At 64.3% G+C, this 24,090-nt stretch overlaps 1 protein-coding gene across 5 annotated transcripts; it reads left to right on the forward strand.

Annotated features, from left to right (window-relative positions):
• Positions 1 to 1,944: 1,944 nt before the first annotated feature.
• On the forward strand, positions 1,945 to 23,981 carry GRIN1 (glutamate ionotropic receptor NMDA type subunit 1). 5 transcript variants are annotated; one of them, XM_065879456.1, is made up of 21 exons: positions 1,945 to 2,202; positions 4,378 to 4,512; positions 7,012 to 7,188; positions 9,269 to 9,331; positions 10,104 to 10,204; positions 13,176 to 13,297; positions 13,368 to 13,542; positions 14,577 to 14,721; positions 14,819 to 14,902; positions 17,572 to 17,713; positions 17,802 to 17,929; positions 18,172 to 18,336; positions 18,412 to 18,530; positions 18,660 to 18,772; positions 18,856 to 19,004; positions 19,112 to 19,269; positions 19,492 to 19,653; positions 19,810 to 19,919; positions 20,024 to 20,169; positions 21,389 to 21,499; positions 23,913 to 23,981. In XM_065879456.1, the coding sequence occupies exons 1-21, from the start codon at positions 1,945 to 1,947 to the stop codon at positions 23,979 to 23,981; spliced, it is 2,832 nt and encodes a 943-aa protein (XP_065735528.1). The 5 variants fall into 5 exon arrangements, with proteins under 5 accessions (XP_065735528.1, XP_065735531.1, XP_065735530.1 ...); XM_065879459.1 differs by lacking the exon at positions 21,389 to 21,499; XM_065879458.1 differs by lacking the exons at positions 9,269 to 9,331; positions 23,913 to 23,981 and adding an exon at positions 23,546 to 23,662.
• Positions 23,982 to 24,090: the final 109 nt, after the last annotated feature.

The raw sequence follows: 24,090 nt of genomic DNA on the forward strand, positions 1-24,090 counted from the left end.
TTCGAAGTTCTTTTTCCAGGACCAGTGGGAGCTTCTCCAGCACCCCCGACTGGGGGATTGGGGTGGGTGGAAGGGGCCTGGACCTCTGGCGGCAGCCCCCTGCTGAATCCCTCCCTCCCCGCAGTGTGCTGGAGCTGTCTGGGCCACACCAGAGCCAGCAGCTGGTGGCTGCCCATTCCCAGGCACGCAGGCAGCCTCCAAGCTCTGAGCTACCAGAGGCCACAGACCCTGTGGAGATAGGGCCCGCTCTGGGCCCCTGAGCGCACCCCACATGCTCTCCTGAGGCTCCACGGGAGGAGCTGCGTCCCCAGAGCTGGTGTTGCTTCCACTATAGACCTCGATCCCACAACAGAGAGAGTTGCGGGGCTGCAGCCGGACGCAGGGAGACTTGCCTCCAAGCAATGATTTTCTTGCATCGGGAGAGAAGGGGACAAGAAAGGGAGCAGGCCAAGCACTGCAGCCCCTGCCTCAGAGCCAGGGAGTCCCGCGGGCTCTGCTCTGGGCTGGGTGTGGGGAGGTAAGCCTAGTGGTGAGAGCTGCAGGGGGCGTGACCCTGTTGGGAGGGACATGGCTCCTCCCCTCTCCACTGCTTCGGACATCACTTAGGTGTGGGGACGACCCTGCTTTGTCCCCATTGGGGGCTTTTGCTGTTGGGTCTGCAGAATCCTCAGTTGCTATTGGAAACGGTGATGTCACTGGCAGCAGGCGGAGCTTCAGCCATCCTTTGAATTAGGGAGAAGGAAGCACACAGGGTGGGGGGGACAGTGAGGACAAAGAATTGGGATCACAAGCACCAGAGGACAGGGAGCTTCTGGAAAGGGGCAGGAGGGGGTGCTGGGAGTGAGTTAGGAGAGGGGCTGCCGAGGGGAGGAGCGTGGAAACGGGGTGTATGTATGGGATGTCTATCCCTTAGTCCCGTCTCCTGCAGAGACGACTCCCTCTGGCCGTGGTCTCTCCACAGCCGGTTTGGTTCAGACCCTCAGACTCTCCTGGAAGATCCAGCTCAACAAGGGGCGGCCACTGTCACCCCTTCTATTCTTTTTAACCCTCTGGGGGGAGTCCAAGTCACATGGCCAGGCAGATGAGGTCTCTCCCCCATTTTTGAGCCTTCTGGAGAAGAGGTCGCCCCCGTCCCTCTCCCAGAGGCACGGTTTAGGGCCTCTCCACACGCCTTGGTTTCCAGCCGGCAGAGTCAGGCCCCGAAGTATCACTGACTGTGGGTGAGGACTCGTGCACGCGCGTGTGCGCACACACACAAACTGGCACGACACATTCGGTCATGTTAAAGGACACGCAAGGCTGCACGCAGTGACGCGAACCCCTCTAACCTCTCCAAACTCGGCTCCTTGCAGGTTCGAGACAGCCCAGGGCACTGTCTCAGCGACCCCTGCACACACGCGCGCACACACGCCCGCACACACGCGCACACACAGGCGTCCCCCGCTCGCGCGCGCTCTGAAAAATGCTGGCACGAACGCAGGCGCACACTCTGGCGCGGGAGGCGCCCCCGCTCCGGCTCCGTGTTGGGAAGCGGGGGCGGCGGGAGGGGTAGGAGACGTTGGTCCCGCTCGGCGCTCCGCAGTCGCCGCAGCCGCCGCAGCGTCGGGACCGGGACAAGCGAAGCCCGCAGAGGAACTGCCGCCGCCGGGTCCTTTCGGCGCGGGGCACCCGGAGCGGCGCCGAGACCCGCTTCAGCACCGCGGACAGCGCCAGCCGCCTGGAACAGAGCGCCCGGAACCCACGCGCACCCGGGTCCGCCCGGCCGGCCGAAGGCTCGGTGCCACCTGCGCGGTGCAGACGTCCCAGGACTAAGGCTCCCGGGGAAGACGTGGCGCCCTCAGCCCGCGGGATCGGGCGCGCGCAGGACGGCCGGGGCCTCCCTCTGGGGATGCGCCGAGGGCCCCGCGCTCGCGCTGCCCAGAGCCAGGGCGCCGCCCGGAGCCCATGAGCACCATGCGCCTGCTGACACTCGCCCTGCTTTTCTCCTGCTCCTTCGCCCGTGCCGCCTGCGACCCCAAGATCGTCAACATCGGCGCGGTGCTGAGCACGCGGAAGCACGAGCAGATGTTCCGCGAGGCTGTGAACCAGGCCAACAAGCGGCACGGCTCCTGGAAGATCCAGCTCAACGCCACCTCCGTCACCCACAAGCCCAACGCCATCCAGATGGCCTTGTCGGTGTGCGAAGACCTCATCTCCAGCCAGGTGCCAGCACCCCCAGGGCTCACGCTGTACCGGCTCCTGCCCCTCCCCCACCGCCTCGCCACCATCCTCCCTCCTTCACCCGCCATCCCTCCCCCTGTCCCAGTTTCATTCCATCCTTTCCTAGCCCTCTCCCTCCCCTTGAGAGAGGACCCAGGGGGCTGCTCTCGCTAGCAGCTAAACACCAGTGTTGGCCGGTTCCCCATCTTAGCCCCAGATCAATCACCGGCCAGCGGGGCTTGTCCTCACAGGGTTTCCAGGTGTCGAGGTCCAGACTGGTGTGTGCAGACATGTGGCCGTTTGCTTGGTCACTGTGTGTCAGGGTCGGGGCGGGCATTCCGGGCCTGCCTGAGAGGTGCCTGTCCCAGCCACATGCAGGACTGCAGGGCTTTAAACTGGATGGGGTCTGGGGCCATCTTTGTTCCTGCTTGGAGATCTCCTTCCCTTCCTCCCTCCCCTTCCCGCATCCACAGGTCTGCCTGAGACGGGAAATGGCCCAGGTGTTGAAGCCGGGTGTTCTCCAGGGTGGGAACGGGGAGAGGTATCAGGCCAGAGCGTGGCAGTCACTGGCAGCCAGCGCTGCGGGGGAGGACACGACTCAAGGATTTTGCCTGTCAGAGCTGTCCGCCCCCGGGCTGCGCTGCCTGCTGAATCCCAATGAGGCCTCGGGATCACTGCAATGCAGCCTTTTATGTAACAGGCGGGACCGACACCGGTCCAAGTACTGCTTACACACTCACCGGACAGGCACGCCACATCCATGGACACACACGCTCACATGCTCACACACATTCATCCATGTTTGTGCACAGAGATGCGTAGGCTTAAACTAGCACCCCTTCATGCACATCAGGATTGCACACGCTTATTCACACACAGACGGACCCCCGTGCATATCCATGAGCACACACATTCCTGTACCACACATGCAAACACGCGTGCTCACACAAGCTCGATCATACATACACATGCACACACACATATGTTGGGGCGTGCGGTATACACACACATACCCAGCACACACTTGTGAGCACCTGCGTGGTCACACGCATGCACACATACGCTCAGGCCAGCACTGACCAGGCCCCTCTGGGTGCAGACTGTGCGGGGCAAAGGAGGGAGAACAAGTATGGCCCTTTCTGGGAATCCCTCCTCCAACTTAGTTTTGCTGTCCGTGGGCACTGTTCTCCCAGGGAATAGCCAGTGCTAGGAGCAAAGGTGACAGCAGCAGCTGTCACTCACTGTCACACGCTGTGAGCCAGGTGCCGGCACGGCAGCCATCGTCCCCACCACGTGGGGACGCCCCGTTTGCAAAAGCAGGTGGTCCTGTAGCTCAGAGATGGGAAGGCAGCGCACCCCCCGCCCCGTTTGCAAAAGCAGGTGGTCCTGTAGCTCAGAGATGGGAAGGCAGAATTGGGACTGACAGGTCCTTCTAATGTGAGGGCAGCACGGAACTGCCAAGCCATCTGCCCCATCTCCCTGCCTCGGGGCTGAGCCACTGGTCCAGGCAGGAAGGCCAGGTTTCCTTGAGGATGTGGTCAGTGCCCAAGTCAGCACTGGGTCTTGTTCAAACCGAGCGGGTCTCAGCCTGCCCCTGGAAGACACCAGCAGGGGGGCCCGGGCCTCTAGGCGGCTCCTTGCCCAGCTTCTCCCACTAATAGTCTGCGATGTTCGACGCACCTTCCGGAGCTGCCCTCCATCTCTGGAGTGCTGGCCTCCGTCCACCTCTGACCCAGGATGAGGGTCAGCGTGGGGCTTGGTGTGGTTCTCCCCAGCCCACGCCGGCACGGCGTGTGTGGCCCCAGGACATGCCAAGGACTGGCCTTCGTCCTCCCTCTCAGGGTCTCACCACACAGCTCAGGGCAGCCCCCCAGGGTGAGGGGCGAGAGGGGAGGCCCTGGACAGGGGTGGGGGGAGGGGTCTGTGTGTCTTCTTGGTCCCAGGAGTCTTGTCTGCCTCTGCCTCTCCCCTATGATTCCTTACACGCAGAAGGTGGGACTGGGGTCTGGTCCCCCTGCTGGGTGGCCTGCACTCCTGGGGCTGTGAGCACAGGTGGTGTCCCCCCGCCACTACCCACCCCCCGCTTCTGTGTTCAGCCTCTGCTCTTGCTGGACAGCCAGCTCCAGGGCAGTGTCCCCCGCTCCCCACTAGAGCTGACCCTGTCCCCTGTGTCCACAGGTCTACGCCATCCTAGTTAGCCACCCACCTACCCCCAACGACCACTTCACTCCCACCCCCGTCTCCTACACAGCTGGCTTCTACCGCATCCCCGTCCTGGGGCTGACCACCCGCATGTCCATCTACTCAGACAAGGTAAGCCTGACCGCTGCACGGGGACCCAGCCAGCTCTGCTCCCGTGTTCAGAGCCGGTGGCTCGCTCCTGCAGCCCGGAGCCGCCAGCAGCTGCTGGGGGAGAGAGTGGGGGGCAGGTGCTTTGCCAGGATGGGGGGGCACAGGCAGAGGGGCTCAAACCATGGGCTCTGGGCTCCAGGTGCAACAGGGTGATACACTGAGGCACGCCCACACTCATACCGGTACACACTCACGGTCTCACAGAGACACGCAAACTCACCCACACACAGGCACCCCAGTACACACTCACAGTCACACAGACTCACAGACACTAACAAATCCATACACTCACACCGACACACACGCAGTCACACACAGTCACAGGGACACCCACGTGCTCTTACACACGCATACTCACACCATCACCCACCCAGACATTCACGCTCATGTGCACACCCCCATAACTAACGTGCTCACTCCCCACGCTCACGCTCCATCATACACTCAGCCCCACGCTCACACGCTGACACACATGCCCACGCACACTCGGGCACACGGCCCACTGACAGGTGACAGGCGCCAATAGCAAGCCCTGGGAAGCAGCAGAGGCCGTCGTGGGCCAGAAGAAGGGACAGACAGGGCAGCTTCCTGGACAGCGGGACGGGGCGCTTTGGAGGAAGGGGCGCCAGGGGGAGGAAAAGCCTAGAAGTGGCTGGGACACCAGGTGGCAGTGAGGGTGTAGTTACCGGCACCTCCCGCTAGAGGGCACAGCTGGGAGAGGATTCCAGGTGAACAGAGGAGGCAGCCCGTGGCTGGGGGCGCTGGCCTGGGGGTTTCGGGCCTCGGGGCTGTATCGTGGCCCATGGGCTGGGGGTCTGGCTGGAGTCGCCCAGTCGTGGGGCAGCAGCTGGGAGAGTCTAGAGGTCACCAAGTCGGTTTGGCAGGAAACTCACCCCCATGGCAGCCGGCACCTTGCGCTAGTTTGCCCAGCCCTCCCGCAGTGTCTGCCCACGGCTCTGGGAGGACTGGTCAGCTGGGGAGGCAAACTGACCACTGAGAGGCTGGGGGGGGGCAGCCTCCTCCACATCTCCCTCCAGGCCTGGTGTCACCTGCAGACAGGCCCGGAGGGGCTGCTCGGCAGGGGACTCCAGCTTGGTGCCTTTGCTGAGGGGCCAGAGGGCTGGGCTGTTGGGGGCTTCCCCGCTCTCCCCATCTTCTCCAAATCCATCCTGCCGGGAGCCCAGGGTCCTGGATAACGCTGCCTAGGGCACGGAGGTCATCTCAGCCGGGCCCAGGGTGTCTGGGGAGGTCAGGGAGGGGTCCTCCTGGAGGCGATAGGAAAGCGAGGCCAGAGTGAGGGGTCCTCTGGGACGGCCCACAAGGGAGGAGGCCAGTGGAGGCCAGGACGACCACCCGTTCCTGAGGCTCTGGAAACCCCAGCACACAGCAGAGGCACCCAAGCTGCTCAGAGGCACTTAACCCTCAACTGTGAGAAGTGGAGGGCTCCCCCTAGGCCTTCCAGCCTCCTTCACCTCTCTGGGCACCAGGCCCCTCACATGCAAATGGGAGAACATGCCTCTACAGAGGAGAGCAGGCGGTGGGGCACAGGAGAGGCTGGGCTGGGGGGAGCCCTCTCCCAGAACAGGACACCAGCCCATCACGTGCCCCCGCCCCAGATCCAGACTGAGGCCCAGCATGAGGGCAAACCTGAGACCAAATCTTAGAGCTCCACCTTGACCCCACTCCTGGTACAACCCACAGACCATCTGTGCCCAACACGTGGACCAGAAGGGCCTGGGTCAGAGCCAGTCCAGGACCCCAACCACAGCCCCCTTGCAGCCATGTCACCTGCTGGATGACAGACAGAGGCAAAAGGGCATTCTTGCACCCTGATTCCAAGGCACAAAGAGGGAGCAGGTGAAAGAAGGATCTGGAGGGCTCAGAGGGCCCCAGGATCAGTGTGGGTCCCCAGGAACACTGCTCCCTGGGCAGACTCAAAGGCCCTGTACTGAGGCGGGAGGGTCCTGCTCCGTCCCCTCCCTGGCAGCCAGTGCACTCAGAGAAGCAAGGCGGGGTCAGCAGGCAGCAACCCCTGGGCTTGGTGAAGGGATGAAGTATTTCGCCCCAAGAGTGAAGACTTGCTCTAAATACCAGTTATGTGAATTTGGGAAGGACCCAGGGGGGATCTTTGAGATGCTGCACTGCGCCAGCAAGAAGTTTCTGATCTCAAGTAGCTCAGCCAGCGGGTGGCTGCAGGGGAGGAGGGGAACGACCCCAGGAACAATTCCACAGACCCCCACCCCCACCCGTCTCAGTCAGGGTGCTGCTGGGCAAACCGAGCCTCCGGTTCTCAGATTAGATGATGTGGGGTGGAGAGAGAAGCCAGCGGTGGGGAGGGAGGAGTGAGGGAAGCGGGGTCCCCGGGCTCCGGGGTCTGGAAGCAGCGAGGGGGAGCGTCTGGCCCGCGCGCGCGCGCCTGCGCGCCCTGGCCCGCGTCCTCAGCCACCCCGTGTCCCGCAGAGCATCCACCTTAGCTTCCTGCGCACCGTGCCGCCCTACTCCCACCAGTCGAGCGTCTGGTTCGAGATGATGCGCGTCTACAGCTGGAACCACATCATCCTCCTGGTCAGCGACGACCACGAGGGCCGGGCGGCGCAGAAGCGCCTGGAGACACTGCTGGAGGAGCGCGAGTCCAAGGTGAGGCCCGGGCGGGGGTGTCCCGAGCAGGAGTCGGAGGCGGCGAGCCGCCGCTGTGTCTGTGGCCCGTGTGAACACCCTTCTCTTTCCATCGTGCATGGTCAGCACCACTGCGTCTGGCGAGCGCCCGCCCCAGCCTGTCCTCGGCTCATTTCACTCGCTTTTGCCATTAGTCGAAATCTCCTTCGTGTCAGTCCCTGCGGGGCGAGGGCAGGACCACCTGGAGCTCCGCAAACACCCCGCCCCGCCCCGCTCCCCTCCCCCGTCCCCTCCCCCGCCTCCCCGCAGCGCGCTTCCCAGCCCACACAGGCCCTAGGCTCATAATTCCCTAGGGGCGCCGCCTCTGCCCCCCACACCGCTCCCTCCCAGCGGCCTCCCCTAGGGTGCCCCCTCAGTGCGGTGGCACCACTCACCGTGTCCCCTCCACAAAGGACCCGGTTCCTTCTCTGCTGTGACCCGTGCCCTGTCCTCGTGCCGGCCTCACCCCCGCCGTAGCCCCTCACCTCACAGCTGCCCATCACCCTCCCCAAAGCCCCACCCACGGACATCTGCCACCCCCAAGCCCGGTCTGGGCCCTGCCCCACTTCGTCCCCCGCCGCTCTCCCCACGGAACCCCACGCCCTTCCTCTCCTCACCTCCCCACCATGGGGACTGGGGCTCTGGACTCCTGGGGATCCAGTAGACACCTGGCTCCAACTGCCCGTTCTACCCCAGCCCGGCGCCCACGTGTGGGCTGTGGAGAGACCACAGTGGCGTTTCTGGGGGTCCAGGCGACCCCCACCCCACCCATCCCCACTGCCAGACTGAGGAGAAGCTGGTGCTCACCAGAGGAGGCCCGGGGTCCCGCCTTCACCCAGCCTGGAGCCCTGGGCGCTCAGCACCTGGGCCAAGGCCCCCTGGGGTTGGGTGGAGGCCAAGCTGGGCAGAGAGGGAGGGACGCCCAGGCTGGGGAGGGCCCCGGGAGGCCAGACCAAGGGGCGGCGGGGAGCATGTGCTGTCTGCGAAGTCAGAGTTGGCTTCAGTAAGCTGAGTGCCAACCCGGGTCCCCCAGGGTGCCATAGGCCCCGAAGGGAAGAGAGGGCACCAGCTGGGGGTGAACCAGAGGGCAGACCCAGAGGGTCCTGGGGTGCTGCTGGGGGGGGACTGGCTGAGTCTGGGAGGGAGGGCTGGCTACCAGGACCGCAGGCCCCACCCCCCTGAGACAGCACCCAGCACCAGGCGGGCAGGTCAGCTCCTGGCGTGCCCACCTGTGGCTGCACGCAGGCCCGGTGCACATTCACGCATCCCCCCCCCCCCCCGCACGCCCAGCCACACGTGTTCCCTCTCACGGGCACACGCGGCCTTTCCCGAGACAATTCACTCACACTCTACTACACCTGCCACAGGCTCGCAGGCGCCCTCCACACCTCCACGGCCCGGGGGCTCGCACACGCGCGCGCGCACACACGTATGCTCAGACGGCACCGGCCCTCACTCCCACCCCCCGCAGACTAGCGTAGGCTGCTGCTGCCACGCAGACGCCCACAGACGCACACGTGCTCACGAACTCCTGTCACAGCTGCTCTCCAGCGCACACGTGGGCTGACAGGCGCGCCCATCACACACCAGTCAGTGAGGGCAGGGCAGCTGGACCTCTAAGAGAGGCAGAAGGGGGTGCTGGGAGGGGTGGGGAATAGGGGCCGGGGCTGCGGGAGCGGACATCACCCATTCAGGACTGACGGGGCTGGGGTGGGCGCTGCTGGCACCACGTAGCAGGTGCCCGGCGGGGGGCGGGCGGATGGGACCCCAAAGGGAGGCGTTCGGCTTGGACGCAGACAGGGCCTCCCTCTCTCCCGAACGTGAGCGTTTCCAAGAGCGCAGCTCCGTGGCAGGGAGCCTCGGTGGCCCCCACGCCCCCTCATCCCCCAGCACCTCCCCGGCCCCCAGCCCCACCCCGGGCCTAGGTGTTTGCGAGCTCCAGGTACATGCCCCTCTGCAGACGTGCCGAGGAGGTGGTGTGATTGCTTTAGCGCCGTCATTTTCAACCGTTTATAATCTTCTTCTGTGTCTGCATATTTTCTCTGTGCACATTATTCATCAGAGTAAAAACAGGAACTATGACAACCTCGGCCAACTGCCCTATGACAACAAGCGCGGACCCAAGGTATATATGCATGGACGTGCACGCCACCCACCGGCTAGGGAGCCCCGGCCTCCGGCGCCTGGCCGCTAGGGCTACCGCGCGCCCAGCCGCGCCGCGCCGCGCCGCAGGCCCGAGCAGAGGAGAGAGCGAGGTCGAGAGCAGGCAGCGTAGGCAGCAGAGGGCAGGTGCTGGCCGCCCAGGGCCCCGCAGCCCGCCGGCCGGGCCAAGGGGCAGGCACGGCCGCAGGAGGAGCTGCTCTCTGGGAAGTGCATGCGAATCTCCGGGCACCCCAGGGTTTCCTCGTGGAGCCCAGGAGGGAGCCCGCCTGCCCGCCTGACCTGCCCGCGGTCCGGGCTGCTCCTGCGGGGCCTGTGGACCGGGCCCCAGAGGACCTCCCGTGGTTTTGGAAAAGGCGGCCTAGTCTCCGCTCCCGATTGCATTCCAAAACTCTTTTCTGTTTCCTGTCCGCTGCACGCCTCTTTCTGAGTCTCGGTCCACTTCAGCTTGCATGCTCAGTGCAAAAGCGAGGCCAGGAGTGAGAGGTGGAGAGAGACGCGCAGAGCAGAGAGCGAGGACAGGAGAGCCAGCAGGCTGAAGAAAGGACGAGCGAGGCCAGCCCGGCCGGCCGGCCGAGGAGCCTGGAAGGCAGGTGGCAGTGCAGGTGGCCGGCGCAGGCCGAGGCGGCCCTAGCGGAGCTGCCTCGGGGTTCCTAGCGGCTGCGGCTCGACTCTGGCCCCCGAGGCGCTGCATCCCCCGCCCCGGCCACCCGCTAACGCACCCGCTCACACCGCAGGCTGAGAAGGTGCTGCAGTTCGACCCGGGGACCAAGAACGTGACGGCCCTGCTGATGGAGGCGCGGGAGCTGGAGGCTCGGGTCATCGTCCTCTCCGCCAGGTGCGGCCAGGCTGGACCCGGGCTTTGGCGTCCTTGCCAAGGACGGTCCCCTTGCACGTGTACCCTGGGCCTCGGGGACGGGGGCGGGATAAGGCCCCGCCCTTAGGAAGGCAAACGCGGCCCAGGTGGTAGACGGGGGGACACGGGGCTCCGGGAGCTGGGTCAGGGAGGGGGCCTGGGGCAGTGACGTGGGGTCTGCATGTGAGCCTGCGGGGGGAGGCCCACAGCAGGGACAGGGCCGGAGTCCCAGGGCTGAAGGGGTGGGGCAGTCGGACTAGGCAGCGTGAGAGGGGAACTGCGTAGGGGGAACCCAAAGCCAGGCTCTGCTGGACGGGCCCGGTCCCCACCGTAACCTTGCGGCTGAGCCCCCAGTAAAAATCTCCCTTTTTGCAAATGGCTGTGTCCTCCTGGGGAGGGAAAGGCAAGGCCACCAGGAATAGGAAAAGGAAGAGCCCTGCCTCATGGGACATACATGGGAGAGCCTGGGGAGACCGGCCCACTGTCTGCCTGTCCCAGAAGCTCTGCAGGCTCCAGCAGAGTGGAGAAAAACAGCAGGGGTCGCCCTGCAGGCGGCCAGCGGGAGCCAGCAGTGCCCTGAGTAGCAGGGCAGGTGTCCGTTTGCACATTCAGGCCACAAACCTCTGGCACAGAGCCAGGTGCACCCCGTCCTTGGGCAGAGGGCAGGATGGGACCAGCAGGGGCTCCTCGGGCTGGAAGGCAGTTAGCGGGCACTAACGCCCGCCGCCCGCCGCTCACGCACACCAGCACAGGCACTCACACGCACACACACGAACACGCACCACCCGCATACTGTCTACACGTGCACACGCCGTACACACACGTGCACACAACATGCTTCCAGCCCTCCTGTACACATGCGCGTGCCGTATACACACCACACACGTGCGCGCAGGACATACATATGCGCACACGGGCACGCTGCTACATGTAACACACACAGACATGTGCTCACCCAGAAACACGTGCAGACGCACCACACGTGTACACGCGCCGCACCGACACACACAGGGCACGGTGCTCTTGTGCATAGGTGCGTACGCCGCAGACACACCACGTGCCGCATACATGCACAAACCCCACACGCGTGGCAATGCTTACTGTTCTCAAAGGCGCAGCACTTGTCAACCTCATGTCCACCTCCTGAATCCACGCAAGGCCTGTGGATCGTCAGGCGGGAAGAGACCCCTCCCCTCACACCCGGGGCTCCTCGGACAAGAGAGGCCAGAGTCCCACCACAGAGGGGGACCCGCCTGCCCAGCGCGCCCAGCTCCCAGAGCCCGGGGAAGCCGGTGGTCCCCTGGGCAGGGCAGACGCAGGTCTTCTTCACCCTGGCGCCCCAGCCTGACACATTCTGGCTCCCCTCACGAGGGCTGTTGAGAGCGTTTTGCGGAGAGACCCCATTAAGCCAATCTTAACTTTTGACCAGTTTTCTGCAGAGTGCTTCAGAGTTTCTAATTGATTTCCAAAACTTTTGTTTTTTAAATAATCCTCCTGAAGTTGTCTTTACTGGGATCAGTTATTTCCATAAAAGAGTTTGGCGGGTCGATCAGGCTTTTGTCTGCAACTGCTTTACTGAAGATATCAGTCTACACGGACACAAGCATAGGTGTGCGCTCATCCCACCAAGTCCAACGTCACAGACCTGGATGGTGTCATGCAGACAGGCCTCTCCGCCAGGCTTTGTGGGCACCGCTGACAGGGGCACACCGTGCCCTGACACGCACGAACTGGTGCTGCCAGCGATTTTGGCTGGATGTTGCCTGGAGCGCCTCTATTTTGTGTTGCTTTCATCCAACAGTAGCGCTCTCATTTAGAGCAAACACTGAAGATTTGCATTTCTTCCTTGAGAAAATTGGGGGCAGACCCCTTAGGGAACCTAGGGCCATCTTAGTTTCCAGGCTCAGCCGTTGGGAAAATAACCCAGCACTCGGACAATCTCCCCAGCCTCTTTGTACCCCGATGCCTATGCATTGGAGAAGCAAAGTGCCTGTTGTGGTCCAGGCCCATCTGGGACCAAGTTCGGCCCAATAGGGGACAGAAGGCGGGAGCTCCACCAGGCCCAGGGTCCTTGCCCTGACCAGAGAGAGCCCAGCTCTAGGAGACCAGGTCCACGGAGGCTCACTTGTAAGGACACGCCAAAAACTCAGGACCACGTGTGCCTGCAAGGCGAGGCCTGTGCTGTGTCCTGCCAGTGGCCCCAGCCCTGGATGGCAGAGAGGACACAGCTGCTTGGGCAGACTCCAAAAGGGAGAGCAGATGCCCTCATCTCTCTCCGGTGGCTTCTGCTGTGATGCTCAGGGCAGCTCCCTGGCTCTCGGCCCCAGAAGCATCTGACCAACCAGAAAGCCCCCAGCACCTCAGTTCACAAGCTGAGGCATGCAGCACCAGAGGGGTATGGCTTGTCCAGGAAGTTGCAGGAGCACGGGCTCAGGGGTGGACAGTCCAGGCACAGACCCGACTCTGTCACTTACCACTTGTGTGCCCTGGGTGCCACAGTTTCGCCTCCTGACACAGGGGTAGTACTTCTGCCCGTCTCACAGGGAGGTTGTGAGAATTAAATAAGATGGTCCATGAAAAGCATTCAGAATACTGCCTGGCACCTGGTGAGCGAGTTATCAACCAGTAAGGATCCATCGCCATCCCACGTCACCCAAACCCTGCCCACCAAGGGCAGCGGGCCAGCAAGAGATGTCTGGGAAGCTCAGGGGGTCTGGGCCCACCCGCTCGCTTCTGTGGGGGTCTCCTGGCCCAGGTGCGGTGTAGGCTTGGGGTGGCGGCCGCACCCCATCTCTGCAGTGTCTCCAGACCTCCCTTGTGGGGGGCGGGGTTGGGGAAGAGGCCACGTGGGTAGGCCACGCTGCGGAGGAGACCCTGGGAATGTGGAGCAGCCGCCGCCGGCCCCGGGTGGGAAGGGCTGGAATCCCGGCCCCTCACCCGCTCTGCCCCACAGCGAGGACGACGCTGCCACCGTGTACCGCGCAGCCGCGATGCTGAACATGACCGGCTCGGGGTACGTGTGGCTGGTGGGGGAGCGCGAGATCTCAGGGAACGCCCTGCGCTACGCCCCGGACGGTGAGTGCTGGGCTCCAGGGTCCCGGTGGGCAGGGGTCCCCCACGGGCTCTAAGCCAACGCTTGCCCCAGGCATCATCGGGCTGCAGCTCATCAACGGCAAGAACGAGTCGGCCCACATCAGCGATGCCGTGGGGGTGGTGGCCCAGGCCGTGCACGAGCTTCTCGAGAAGGAGAACATCACCGATCCGCCGCGGGGCTGCGTGGGCAACACCAACATCTGGAAGACCGGGCCGCTCTTCAAGAGGTGGGCGGGGCCGCTCGTCTGAGGTGGGCGGGCTGATCTCCTAAAGTGGGCGGGCCACCGTTCCGGCGCTGGGAACAGTCGCTCTTCCCAGGGTGGTGAGCCCAGCCTGCTATATCCTATAGATACCGCCACCTTCCCCAGTTTTCTCCTCTATCCCTCCCCGCGCTCCACCGTCACCTCCATCTCCACCACGATAATCACCTGCCCCATTTCCAACACTCGGATGTCACTGAAATCACAGCTGCTTCCGTTTCTCCTGCCCCCACCTTTTCACACTGCTGCCCACCCTGAGGCCCCACCCCACTCCCCAGGGGCCCTGGGCAGGAGGATCTTGCTTCCGGTCGGGACTGGGAGAGCCCACGGGCCCAGGAGGTCAGACAAGGAATCCAGGTATGGCACCCAAGCCTGTAGAGAGCCAGGGTTGGCCAGAGACCCAAGTGGATGGCCACAGCAGGGCAGGAGTTAACTCAGAGAACCCTGGACACCATGGCACTAGTGTGGGGAGGCCCAGCCCTACACCAACACCGCCACCCCCAAGTAGCACGTGCAGAGCCACGGTCCATGGGGCCCACGACAGGAGCACACACACAACTGCAGATACAGGCAGCATATGTGCACAGGCGTGTGTGCACAGACAGGCTCAGAGAGGCACATGGCACATCACACATGTGCCACAAGTACATGCACAGGGTTGCACCCCACAAAGATCTTGCGTGCACACATATATGGCCCAGTAGACACACCGCCCCCCCCCCACACACACAGGCGTGCACACTCAGGAAGACAAGACCCCAGCCCTTCCTCCCCACTGGCTGGTGAACAGCCCGCTGCTCCTGCCTGGGCTTCCGCCTCCTCATCTGTAAAGCTAGGACAGCTGCCATGAGAATCGAATATCCCAAGCCACAGAAAGCCCTCCAAACAGGGTCTAGAGGCCAGGAGTTGCTCGGCTGACATAGCTGCGCTGTCCACCTGACTCACAGTGGGCGGGGCTCACTGCATCCCTGATCATTCTAACCCACACCGCCCCCCTCCAGAGTGCTCATGTCTTCCAAGTACGCAGACGGCGTGACCGGCCGCGTGGAATTCAACGAGGATGGGGACCGGAAGTTCGCCAACTACAGCATCATGAACCTGCAAAACCGCAAGCTGGTGCAAGTGGGCGTCTACAACGGCACCCACGTAGGTGGGGGTCATGAGGGGGTGGGGGCTGGGGCCTTAGGGCCCTGGGGCCGAGACCCCTGCGCGGCCACCCTCCATCTCACACTCCCACCCCCAGGTTATTCCCAACGACAGGAAAATCATCTGGCCAGGCGGAGAGACAGAGAAGCCCCGAGGTTACCAGATGTCCACCAGGCTGAAGGTGGGGGACCCGCCTCCCTGCCCTAGCCTCCACACCCGGTATACTCCATCCCGCCCCTCGGGTGCAGAGGAGGGGACAGCGAGGTCAACGAAAGTGACTGAAGGGAGTGGGGGCGGGGCCAGCGCCCGCTACCATTGCACACACCTGGCACCGCAGAGGCAGCAGGGAGAGCGGGTGGAGGGAGGGGAGGAAGCCGCCGGCCCCCCGTTTCATGGGCTCTCCCCAGCGCCCCTTCTGACCCAACTCCACTTAAATCTGGGGAAGTCATGTGGGCCAGGACTCGCCTGGGGATGAGCCGATCGGGGACAGGGGAGCAGATGGGCGTACTTCAGCTTCAGTGCTCTCTGCCCTGAGTCCTGGAGATGATGCCCCCATGCTCTTCATCACACCTCCAAGTGGTCCTAGCCAAGCCCCCACGTTTAGCCTTCCTGGCCTCCTGCCGTGACTCGGTCTCACTGCCCTCTGAGCCCGGTCTCCCTACAGCATTCCCTATGGCCGGCCATCCCCTCCGTGATTCCCTGGGCCTCTGGGAGCTCCCTTCCCCGGTTGGCCTCATCCCTCACAGCTTCTCTTCCTCGGCCTGACTCTTCCATGCTCTTTTGGACTCATCCCAGGGTGCCCTCCCCAGCGTCCCTCCCACACTGACCCACACCAGCACCGGGCTGGTACCTGAGCTCACAAAAGGCAAGGACCCTCAAGCACTGTGCTTCTCCCAGTGTCCCCGCCCCCAGGTCCTCAAATGTCTCTCAGCCTTGTCTGCTTTCTGAGCTAGCTCCCCCTTGGCCTCTCACCTGGACCCCTTTGTCAGCACCTGCCCACAGGTCACCACCCCTCTCAAGGGGCAGAGTGGACTTTCCCAAAGCCAACGCTCAGGAAAGACACCTGGTATTGAAAAGTCTGAGTGTAAAACAGACAACAGTCAGCCAGATGGTCCCACGCAGGCTTCGAGAGCCAGATGGCTTTTTACAACTTTTTTTTGTCTCACTGATTTTTTTTTTTTTTTCGGTACGCGGGCCTCTCACTGCTGTGGCCTCTCCCGTTGCGGAGCACAGGCTCCAGACGCGCAGGTTCAGCGGCCACGGCTCACGGGCCCAGCCGCTCAGCGGCATGTGGGATCTTCCCGGACCGGGGCACGAACCCGCGTCCCCTGCATCGGCAGGCGGACTCCCAACCACTGCGCCACCAGGGAAGCCCTGTCTCACTGATTTTTTTGACACTAAATTGTTTACTTTTTAATTAATTTATATTGGAGGATAGTTGATTTACAATGTTGTGTTAGTTTCTTCTGTACAGCAAAGTGAATCAGTTATACGTACACATATATCCACTCTTTTTTAGATTCTATTCCCATATACAGGTCACTACAGGTTATTGAGTAGATTTCCCTGTGCTATACAGTAGGTTCTTATTAGTTATCTATTTTATATAGAGTAGTGTGTATATGTCAATCCCAGTCTCCCGATTTATCCCTCCCATCTCACTGAATTTTTAAAAAAATATTTATTTATTTATTTGGCTGCACTGGGTCTTAGTTGCGGCACGAGGGATCTTCATTGCAGCATGTGGGATCTTTTAGTTGCAGCATGCGGAATCTTTAGTTGCAGCATGTGGGATTTTTTTTTTTTTTTAGTTGCAGCATGCAGGATCTTCGTTGTGGTGTGCGGGATCTTTAGTTGTGGCATGTGAACTCTTAGTTGCGGCATGTGGGATCTAGTTCCCTGACCAGGGATCGAACCCGGGCCCCCGGCATGGGGAGTGTGGACTCTTAGCCACTGGACCACCTGGGAAGTCCCCTCACTGATTTTTTAAAAGCACGAGCGTGTTACTCGCACAATAGAAAACGATGAGGAAAGTTTTAAAGGCAAATAAGCTCCTTCAGGGGCTCCCAATCTCCTGCCCTGCAGGCTGAGGCCGGGGGCTGCCTGCCCTGGAGGAGAAGGGGCCTCTCACACCGACCCCACGTCCCCTGGGACCCCTCATCACATGCCGTGCTCGCTTCAGCCCCCTTTGCCTGTATCTGTCCTCCACACCCCCAGGCTTCAGGCCCCTGAAGGACAGGGAGGAGAGAGCTCTCCAGCATGAGCCCCAAGGAGCCCCTGGATTGAAGAGGCCTCGGCAGAGAGGGCGGCATCAGCGGGGAAGAGGAAGGGAGGAAGGATAGATGATCAGACAAAGACCCGCTGCAGGGGAGGCTGAGGTCAGGAGAGGCCGGAGCACCAGACAAGGGCAATCCCTGCGGGTCCCCGGACCTGTGCAGGCTCTGAGTGCACATGCCTCTGTCCTCATGGCAGGGGTGGGGGCAGGGGGCAGGCTCTGGGCTGGGACAGGTGGTTTCTCAGCCCTGAGACGTCAGAGAAGGGGCCCAGGGCCGACTTTAGTGATGTGCAAGCCAAGACCCAAAGGAAAGTGGCCAAGAGCAGGTGCGGTGTTTCAGGAGGCCGGGCGCCTTCTGAATGCTGAGGTGGCCTGGGCACGACGGGGGAGTCTGGGGCCCCTCCTGCAGGCAGCAGGCCGACCAACTTCCTGAAGCTCCAGAGGGGGCAGTATGGGGCATTTGCAGGGGGCGGGGCGGGGCGGCGGTCCAGGAGAGTCTGCATGCTGAGAAGAGGACAGCACCCCAGGGCAGCCCAGGGCTGGTGGTCCAGGCTGGGTGTCCCCCTCCCCTCCAGATCGTGACGATCCACCAGGAGCCCTTCGTGTATGTCAAGCCCACGCTGAGCGACGGCACGTGCAAGGAGGAGTTCACCGTGAACGGGGATCCGGTGAAGAAGGTGATCTGCACCGGGCCCAACGACACGTCGCCGGGCAGCCGTGAGTGCGGGGCTGGGGCGTGGGCCGCGGAGCGGGCGGGACGGCGCACCTGCGAGCCCCTCACTTACCGCCCCTCCCCTCCGCCCAGCACGCCACACCGTGCCTCAGTGCTGCTACGGCTTCTGCATCGACCTACTCATCAAACTGGCGCGCACCATGAACTTCACTTATGAGGTGCACCTAGTGGCGGACGGCAAGTTCGGCACGCAGGAGCGGGTACGCGTGGGTCTCTGGAAGCCGGCGCGGGACCCAGTCCAGGTGGACCCTGTCTGGCTAGGGTCAGGGTCTCGGGTGGGCGGGGTCTGCAGGCTGGGTGGAGCCTGGGTGGGCGGGGCCTTCGAGCCAGGCGGGGTCTGGAGTGGGAGATCCCGAGATGGGTCAGGGCGGGAGACTGTCCGGTCCGGGGAGCAAGGCCCGCCCGCGGTGGCCGTGTCCCCACCGGCTGTGTCTCCCCACAGGTGAACAACAGCAATAAGAAGGAGTGGAACGGGATGATGGGCGAGCTGCTCAGCGGACAGGCAGACATGATCGTGGCGCCGCTGACCATCAACAACGAGCGCGCACAGTACATCGAGTTCTCCAAGCCCTTCAAGTACCAGGGCCTGACCATTCTGGTCAAGAAGGTGGGCAGGGGCCCAGCAGGGCGGGGTGGGGTCCTCGGAGGGCCTTGGCGGCGCTGACGGCCCGGCCTCCCGCAGGAGATCCCCCGGAGCACGCTGGACTCGTTCATGCAGCCCTTCCAGAGCACGCTCTGGCTGCTGGTGGGGCTGTCAGTGCACGTGGTGGCCGTGATGCTGTACCTGCTGGACCGCTTCAGGTGAGCGCGGCCCGGGGGCCGGACTCCTCCCCCTGCGGGGCGGGAGGGGCGGGCGGGGCGGGGCGGGCGAGGGGGCGGGGCAGGGCTGCCTCTCCCGCCCTCTCCCGCCCGCCCTCTGCGCCCCCGCAGCCCCTTTGGCCGGTTCAAAGTGAACAGCGAGGAGGAGGAGGAGGACGCGCTGACCCTGTCCTCGGCCATGTGGTTCTCCTGGGGCGTCCTGCTCAACTCGGGCATCGGGGAAGGTGAGGCCACGCCCGGCCCGGGCCCCACGCTGCTCCGCAACCCTCACGCCCCACGCCGGGAGCTGACCGTCCTCTGCCCGCAGGCGCCCCCAGAAGCTTCTCGGCGCGCATCCTGGGCATGGTGTGGGCCGGCTTCGCCATGATCATCGTGGCCTCCTACACTGCCAACCTGGCGGCCTTCCTGGTGCTGGACCGGCCCGAGGAGCGCATCACCGGCATCAACGATCCCCGGGTGAGGCCTGGCCCGGCTGGGGGGGCGGGGCGTGAGGTCAGCGGCTGCCTGGGGGCGGGACCGGGGAGCAGCCGCGAGCCGGGCCCTCCGACCCTCTGACCCTGCAGCTGAGGAATCCTTCGGACAAGTTCATCTACGCGACGGTGAAGCAGAGCTCCGTGGACATCTACTTCCGGCGGCAGGTGGAGCTGAGCACCATGTACCGGCACATGGAGAAGCACAACTACGAGAGCGCGGCCGAGGCCATCCAGGCCGTGCGGGACAAGTGAGGGGGCGGGGCAAGTGAGGGGGCGGGGCGGGGCGCTGGGCGGGGCGGGAGCAGTGGGGGCGTCCATCTTTCCAGTCAAAGTCAGAGTGTCCAGGCTGGATGCGAACCACGGGAAAGGGATAGACAGGGGGTTTCCAGGCTGGCGGGCGGGACCGCAAGGGCGGCCCGAATGTGTGGGCCCCTGTGACCCTGCCCCTGTGACCCTGCCCCTGCCCGCAGCAAGCTGCATGCCTTCATCTGGGACTCGGCGGTGCTGGAGTTCGAGGCCTCGCAGAAGTGCGACCTGGTGACCACCGGCGAGCTGTTCTTCCGCTCAGGCTTTGGCATCGGCATGCGCAAAGATAGTCCTTGGAAGCAGAACGTCTCCCTGTCCATCCTCAAGTGAGTCGGCCCCACTCCGCCCCCCTCCAAGAGCCCCACCCAAGGCACACCGCCTCCCCCCACCAGCGTAGCCCCCAGATGCAGCCCATCTGCCCCGCCCCGCCCCGCCAGTGCCGGTCCAGCCTCCTCCTCGGCTCACATGCCCCGCCCACCCAGGTCCCACGAGAACGGCTTCATGGAAGACCTGGACAAGACGTGGGTGCGGTACCAGGAGTGTGATTCGCGTAGCAACGCCCCTGCTACCCTCACGTTCGAGAACATGGCAGGTGGGCCCCCACGCCCCCTGACACCAGTGCTGACACCGGGTGGACTCCCCAGGGGCCGGCTGCCTGGCCCGCCCGCAGCTGAGGCGCTGGGTCTTGGCCCGCAGGGGTCTTCATGCTGGTGGCCGGGGGCATCGTGGCCGGGATCTTCCTGATCTTCATCGAGATCGCCTACAAGCGGCACAAGGATGCTCGCCGGAAGCAGATGCAGCTGGCCTTTGCAGCAGTGAACGTGTGGAGAAAGAACCTGCAGGTAGGGCAGGCCACCCTCCGAGGCCTGGTGCCCACGGCTCGGCCTGGCCCCGGCCCTCCTCCATCCCCGCAGGCCGAAGCGCTGGCTCTGGCTCCCAGGAGCCCCTGTGGCAAGGACTGGAGCTGGGAGCCACAGCCAAGGCCGCGCTGCTGGGGGCCACCCGCAGGTGGCCGCCTCTGCAAAGCCGGGCTTCAAGCGTCCGCCTGGCCCCTCTGTCTCCAGAGTCGCCCACCGGCGCCCATTCCATAGGAAGGCAAACTGAGGCAGGGTAAGACAGGGACCCACCTGGGTGTAGCATGTGAGTCCAAGACGCACTCTGCCCTCGCCGCCCCGCGCCCCTCCTTGGCACCCTCTGGGGACCCCCTTCCCCGCGGCCCTGGTGTGTCCTGTGCTCCATATAACTCCAGTCTTAACTGGCCGGCCGCTCCTGCCTGCAACCCCAGGCTGTGTCTGTGGGAAGTGGCCGCCAGCAGAGGACAGGCTGCACGTGGGGTGGCCACAGCCCACCTGGGACGGGCTCGTGCCCCATAGTCCAGCCCCAGTCTGCCCCATCTCTTCTCTTTCTCTGGGTACCTCCCCGGAGCCTGTGCCCTGGGAGGAAGCTGGTGCTGCAGGGAGGGAGGGCCGGGGCGACGGGGCGGCTGGAAGCCCACGCCTCTCATCTGCCCTCTCTTGCTCTTGGGACCTGGCCGCTGCTCTCACTGGCGGGCACAGGGCCCGTCCTGACCATCAGACCCGAGGCCAGGGTCCCGGGAGCTGCCTCCGTCTCTCTGTCACTCCAGCACATCTCGCCACCTGCCTTCGGCCCCTCAGCCCCTTCCTGAATCTTGGTGCGCCTCCTCGGGGGTCAGAGTGGCCGGTGGGGCCGGTGGGGCAACTCCTCCCGTGCTCGGAGGGCTCCTCCTCCTCGGGACGCCCCTAAACCAGGGGCACCTCGGAGCCAGGGAGCCAGGCGGACCTCCCAGGAAGAGAGCCAGATGGGACCCCCCCCCCCCCCGAGCCCAGCCCCAGCATGAGCGAGGTCAGGCCCGAGAGCCGGGCAGGAGCAGAGGCCGCCTGCGAGTGTCCGACCATCGGTCGGTCCATCCAGCACAGGGAAGCAGGCCGGAGTGAGGGCCCGAGTGGCCAGCCAGGCCGGGCAGCAGCCCCCAAGGAGCAGGCGAGGGCAGGTGTGGCCGCCACCCTTAGCCGTCTAATCACTTATACATATTCATTTTAGGATAGAAAGAGTGGTAGAGCAGAGCCTGACCCTAAAAAGAAAGCCACATTTAGGGCTATCACCTCCACCCTGGCTTCCAGCTTCAAGAGACGTAGGTCCTCCAAAGACACGGTAAGGGGAAGAGCGCCCAGTTCCACGTCTCCGACTCTGATCTCGCCCCTCCGTGTCTGTGTCCCGTGCATCAGGCCCCTCCCTCGCCATCCCACCCGCTCCCACCTCTGACTGCCGTGGCCTTTCTGCCCTCACCTCTACTCGCCCAGCACACTAGGTCTTCTCTCTCTGACTCTCTAGATCTTTCTCTCTTGGTCCTTTCTCCCGCTGGCCCTCACCGGGTCCGCTTCCCCGTGTGTCTCCGCGTTAGTCTGCCCCCCACCCCTGCCATGACGCCGTGCGCCATCCTGAAGCCGTGCCATGTTGTTGGTCAGTCAGCCAGCCTCACCGCGTCGGGGCTGTGCCCGGGGCCCCGGGAGCCTGGACCACCCTGTCCCAGGCTCCTCACCTGTCAGGAGGCCGCACCACCTCTCTGTTACGTCCGCTTCTCCAGCCTCTCCCAGAGAGGCCCACCGCCCTCCCTCCCTCCCTGCGACGTCCATGGAGGGATGGCTGTGATGTCCCATCCGCCCGTCTGTCTGGCCGCCAGCCCTGCCACCCAGACACCTGTCTCACGTGTCTCACCAGAGCCATGCCTGTTGCATTCCCTCCATGTGGTCTCTGTGTGGGCCGGGGCTGGGGGCCGGGCCTGGCTCCATCTGGGTGGACGGCTGGGGCCTGGAGTTGGTACAGGCCCCTGGCCACAGGGGACGTCAGGTGGGGAATGGATGGGACCAAAGGAGGTGGCTCCCACCCCAGGCCGAGCAGGGGCCCTGCAGGAGGCGTGCCGGCAGCACCCAGGGATCTGAGAACGGATGGAGGTGGCCCTGAAAGCCGTGGCCTCCAAGCCGTGGGCACTGAGGCTCCTAGACAGAGGCTCAGGAAGGGGAGGCCTCTACGGAGATCAGTGCCTCAGCGCCTGACCCCCCGCCCCTTCAGAGCCAGGCCTTCCACCTGAGCCAAGAATTCCCTGCCTTTCTGCCTTGGGCAGCCTGTCACTGGCCCAGATGTGCGCGCTCGAACCAAAGGCCCCCCCCAGACTGACCCAGCCTTGCTAGGAGCATCCCCAGGTGGGGAGGGGGCCGCCCAGAGCCAGCACAGCCCTCAGTCCAGCGGCCTCCCTGCAGTCAGGGGTGGTCTGGCCCCCAGTCCGCAGGAAGCCCCTAATTCATGGGCGGCATCACCCATCACCCATCTGCTCCAAGGTGGAAGGAAGCAGGATTTGCAGCCGTCACCCCCAGTGCATGGGAAGAGGGGCAGACACAGGACACAGACAGGGCTCAGCACAGAGCCATCTGAGTCCCAGGGGAAGCCACCAGCGCGCCCCATGAGGGGCCTGTAAGGCCTGGGGGCTCCACTTCCCAGAGCTCAGCACAGACAGGGTGGGGGGACAGGGAGGGTCTGTGGGGCTGGGAGCACAGGCCTGGGGCTGTCCAGGCCCGGGCAGTGGGTGGGGCCTGAGCCAGGGGACCCAGCAGGGGGTGCAGGAAGAGGAGGATCCGACAGGAGCAGGGGTGGGCAGTCGGGGGGGGGGGGGGAGGGGTGAGAAGGTACCCAGCAGACAGCGCTTTGGGGGCCCGCAGAGTCTCGCAGGCAGTGGGCCATTTTCTGAGGGCATCACTGAGTCCTTCCCCCGCATCCCGGCCTGGAGCAGAAATGCCCCTTAGCTGGGCCAGGTGCGGCTCAGAGACCCTCACGGCGCCTTTCCAGGGACGCGCTCCCAGCAGACTCCTTGCCCGAGCCTCCCCAGGGGCCATCCTCCAGGCCAGCTTTGGTGCCACGTGGCATCTGGGGCTGGCCTGCCCTGCAGGGGTGACTGGGGACACTGCAAGCTGGGGGCTGGGCGGGGGAGGGCAGCCTAGCTCCCACCATTTCAGGCTGGGCGCCTGCTCGGAGGGAGGCCTGGGTGGGGGGCTCTGTCGGGAGGGGTGGGGTCAGTCCGGCTGCTGAGATCCTCTGCCCCTGTCCCGTGGCTGGTCTGGGCCAGGGCGGCACTGGGCGCTCAGGGCTGGGGTCCCTGGCGGCCGGCGGGGCCAGCGGGTATTGATTGTTGGTTCTTATTTATAGAGCACCGGGGGTGGACGCGGCGCTTTGCAAAACCAAAAAGACACAGTGCTGCCGCGACGCGCTATTGAGAGGGAGGAGGGCCAGCTGCAGATGTGTGCCCGTCATAGGGAGAGCTGAGACGCCCTGCCCGCCCTCCTCTGCCCCCCTCCCCCGCAGACAGACAGACAGACGGACGGGACAGCGGCCCGGCCCACGCAGAGTCCCGGAGCACGACGGGGTCAGGGGGAGGAGCACCCCCCAGCCTCCCCCAGGCCGCGCCCGCCTGCCTGCCGGTCGGCCGGCTGGCCGGTCCACCCGTCCCGGCCCCGCGCATGCCCCCTGAGCGTCGGACTAACGGGCGCCTTGTCTGTGTATTTCTATTTTGCAGCAGTACCACCCCACTGATATCACGGGCCCGCTCAACCTCTCAGATCCCTCGGTCAGCACCGTGGTGTGAGGCCCCCGGAGGCGCCCACCTGCCCAGTTAGCCCTGCTGCTCGGGAAGGCCTGAGGGAAGCCCACCTGCCAGAGACTGCCCACCCTGGGCCTCCCGTCCGTCCGTCTGC

The sequence above is a fragment of the Phocoena phocoena genome, chromosome 6 (genome assembly GCF_963924675.1).
Source record: "Phocoena phocoena chromosome 6, mPhoPho1.1, whole genome shotgun sequence".
In the NCBI taxonomy this organism is placed as follows: domain Eukaryota; kingdom Metazoa; phylum Chordata; class Mammalia; order Artiodactyla; family Phocoenidae; genus Phocoena; species Phocoena phocoena.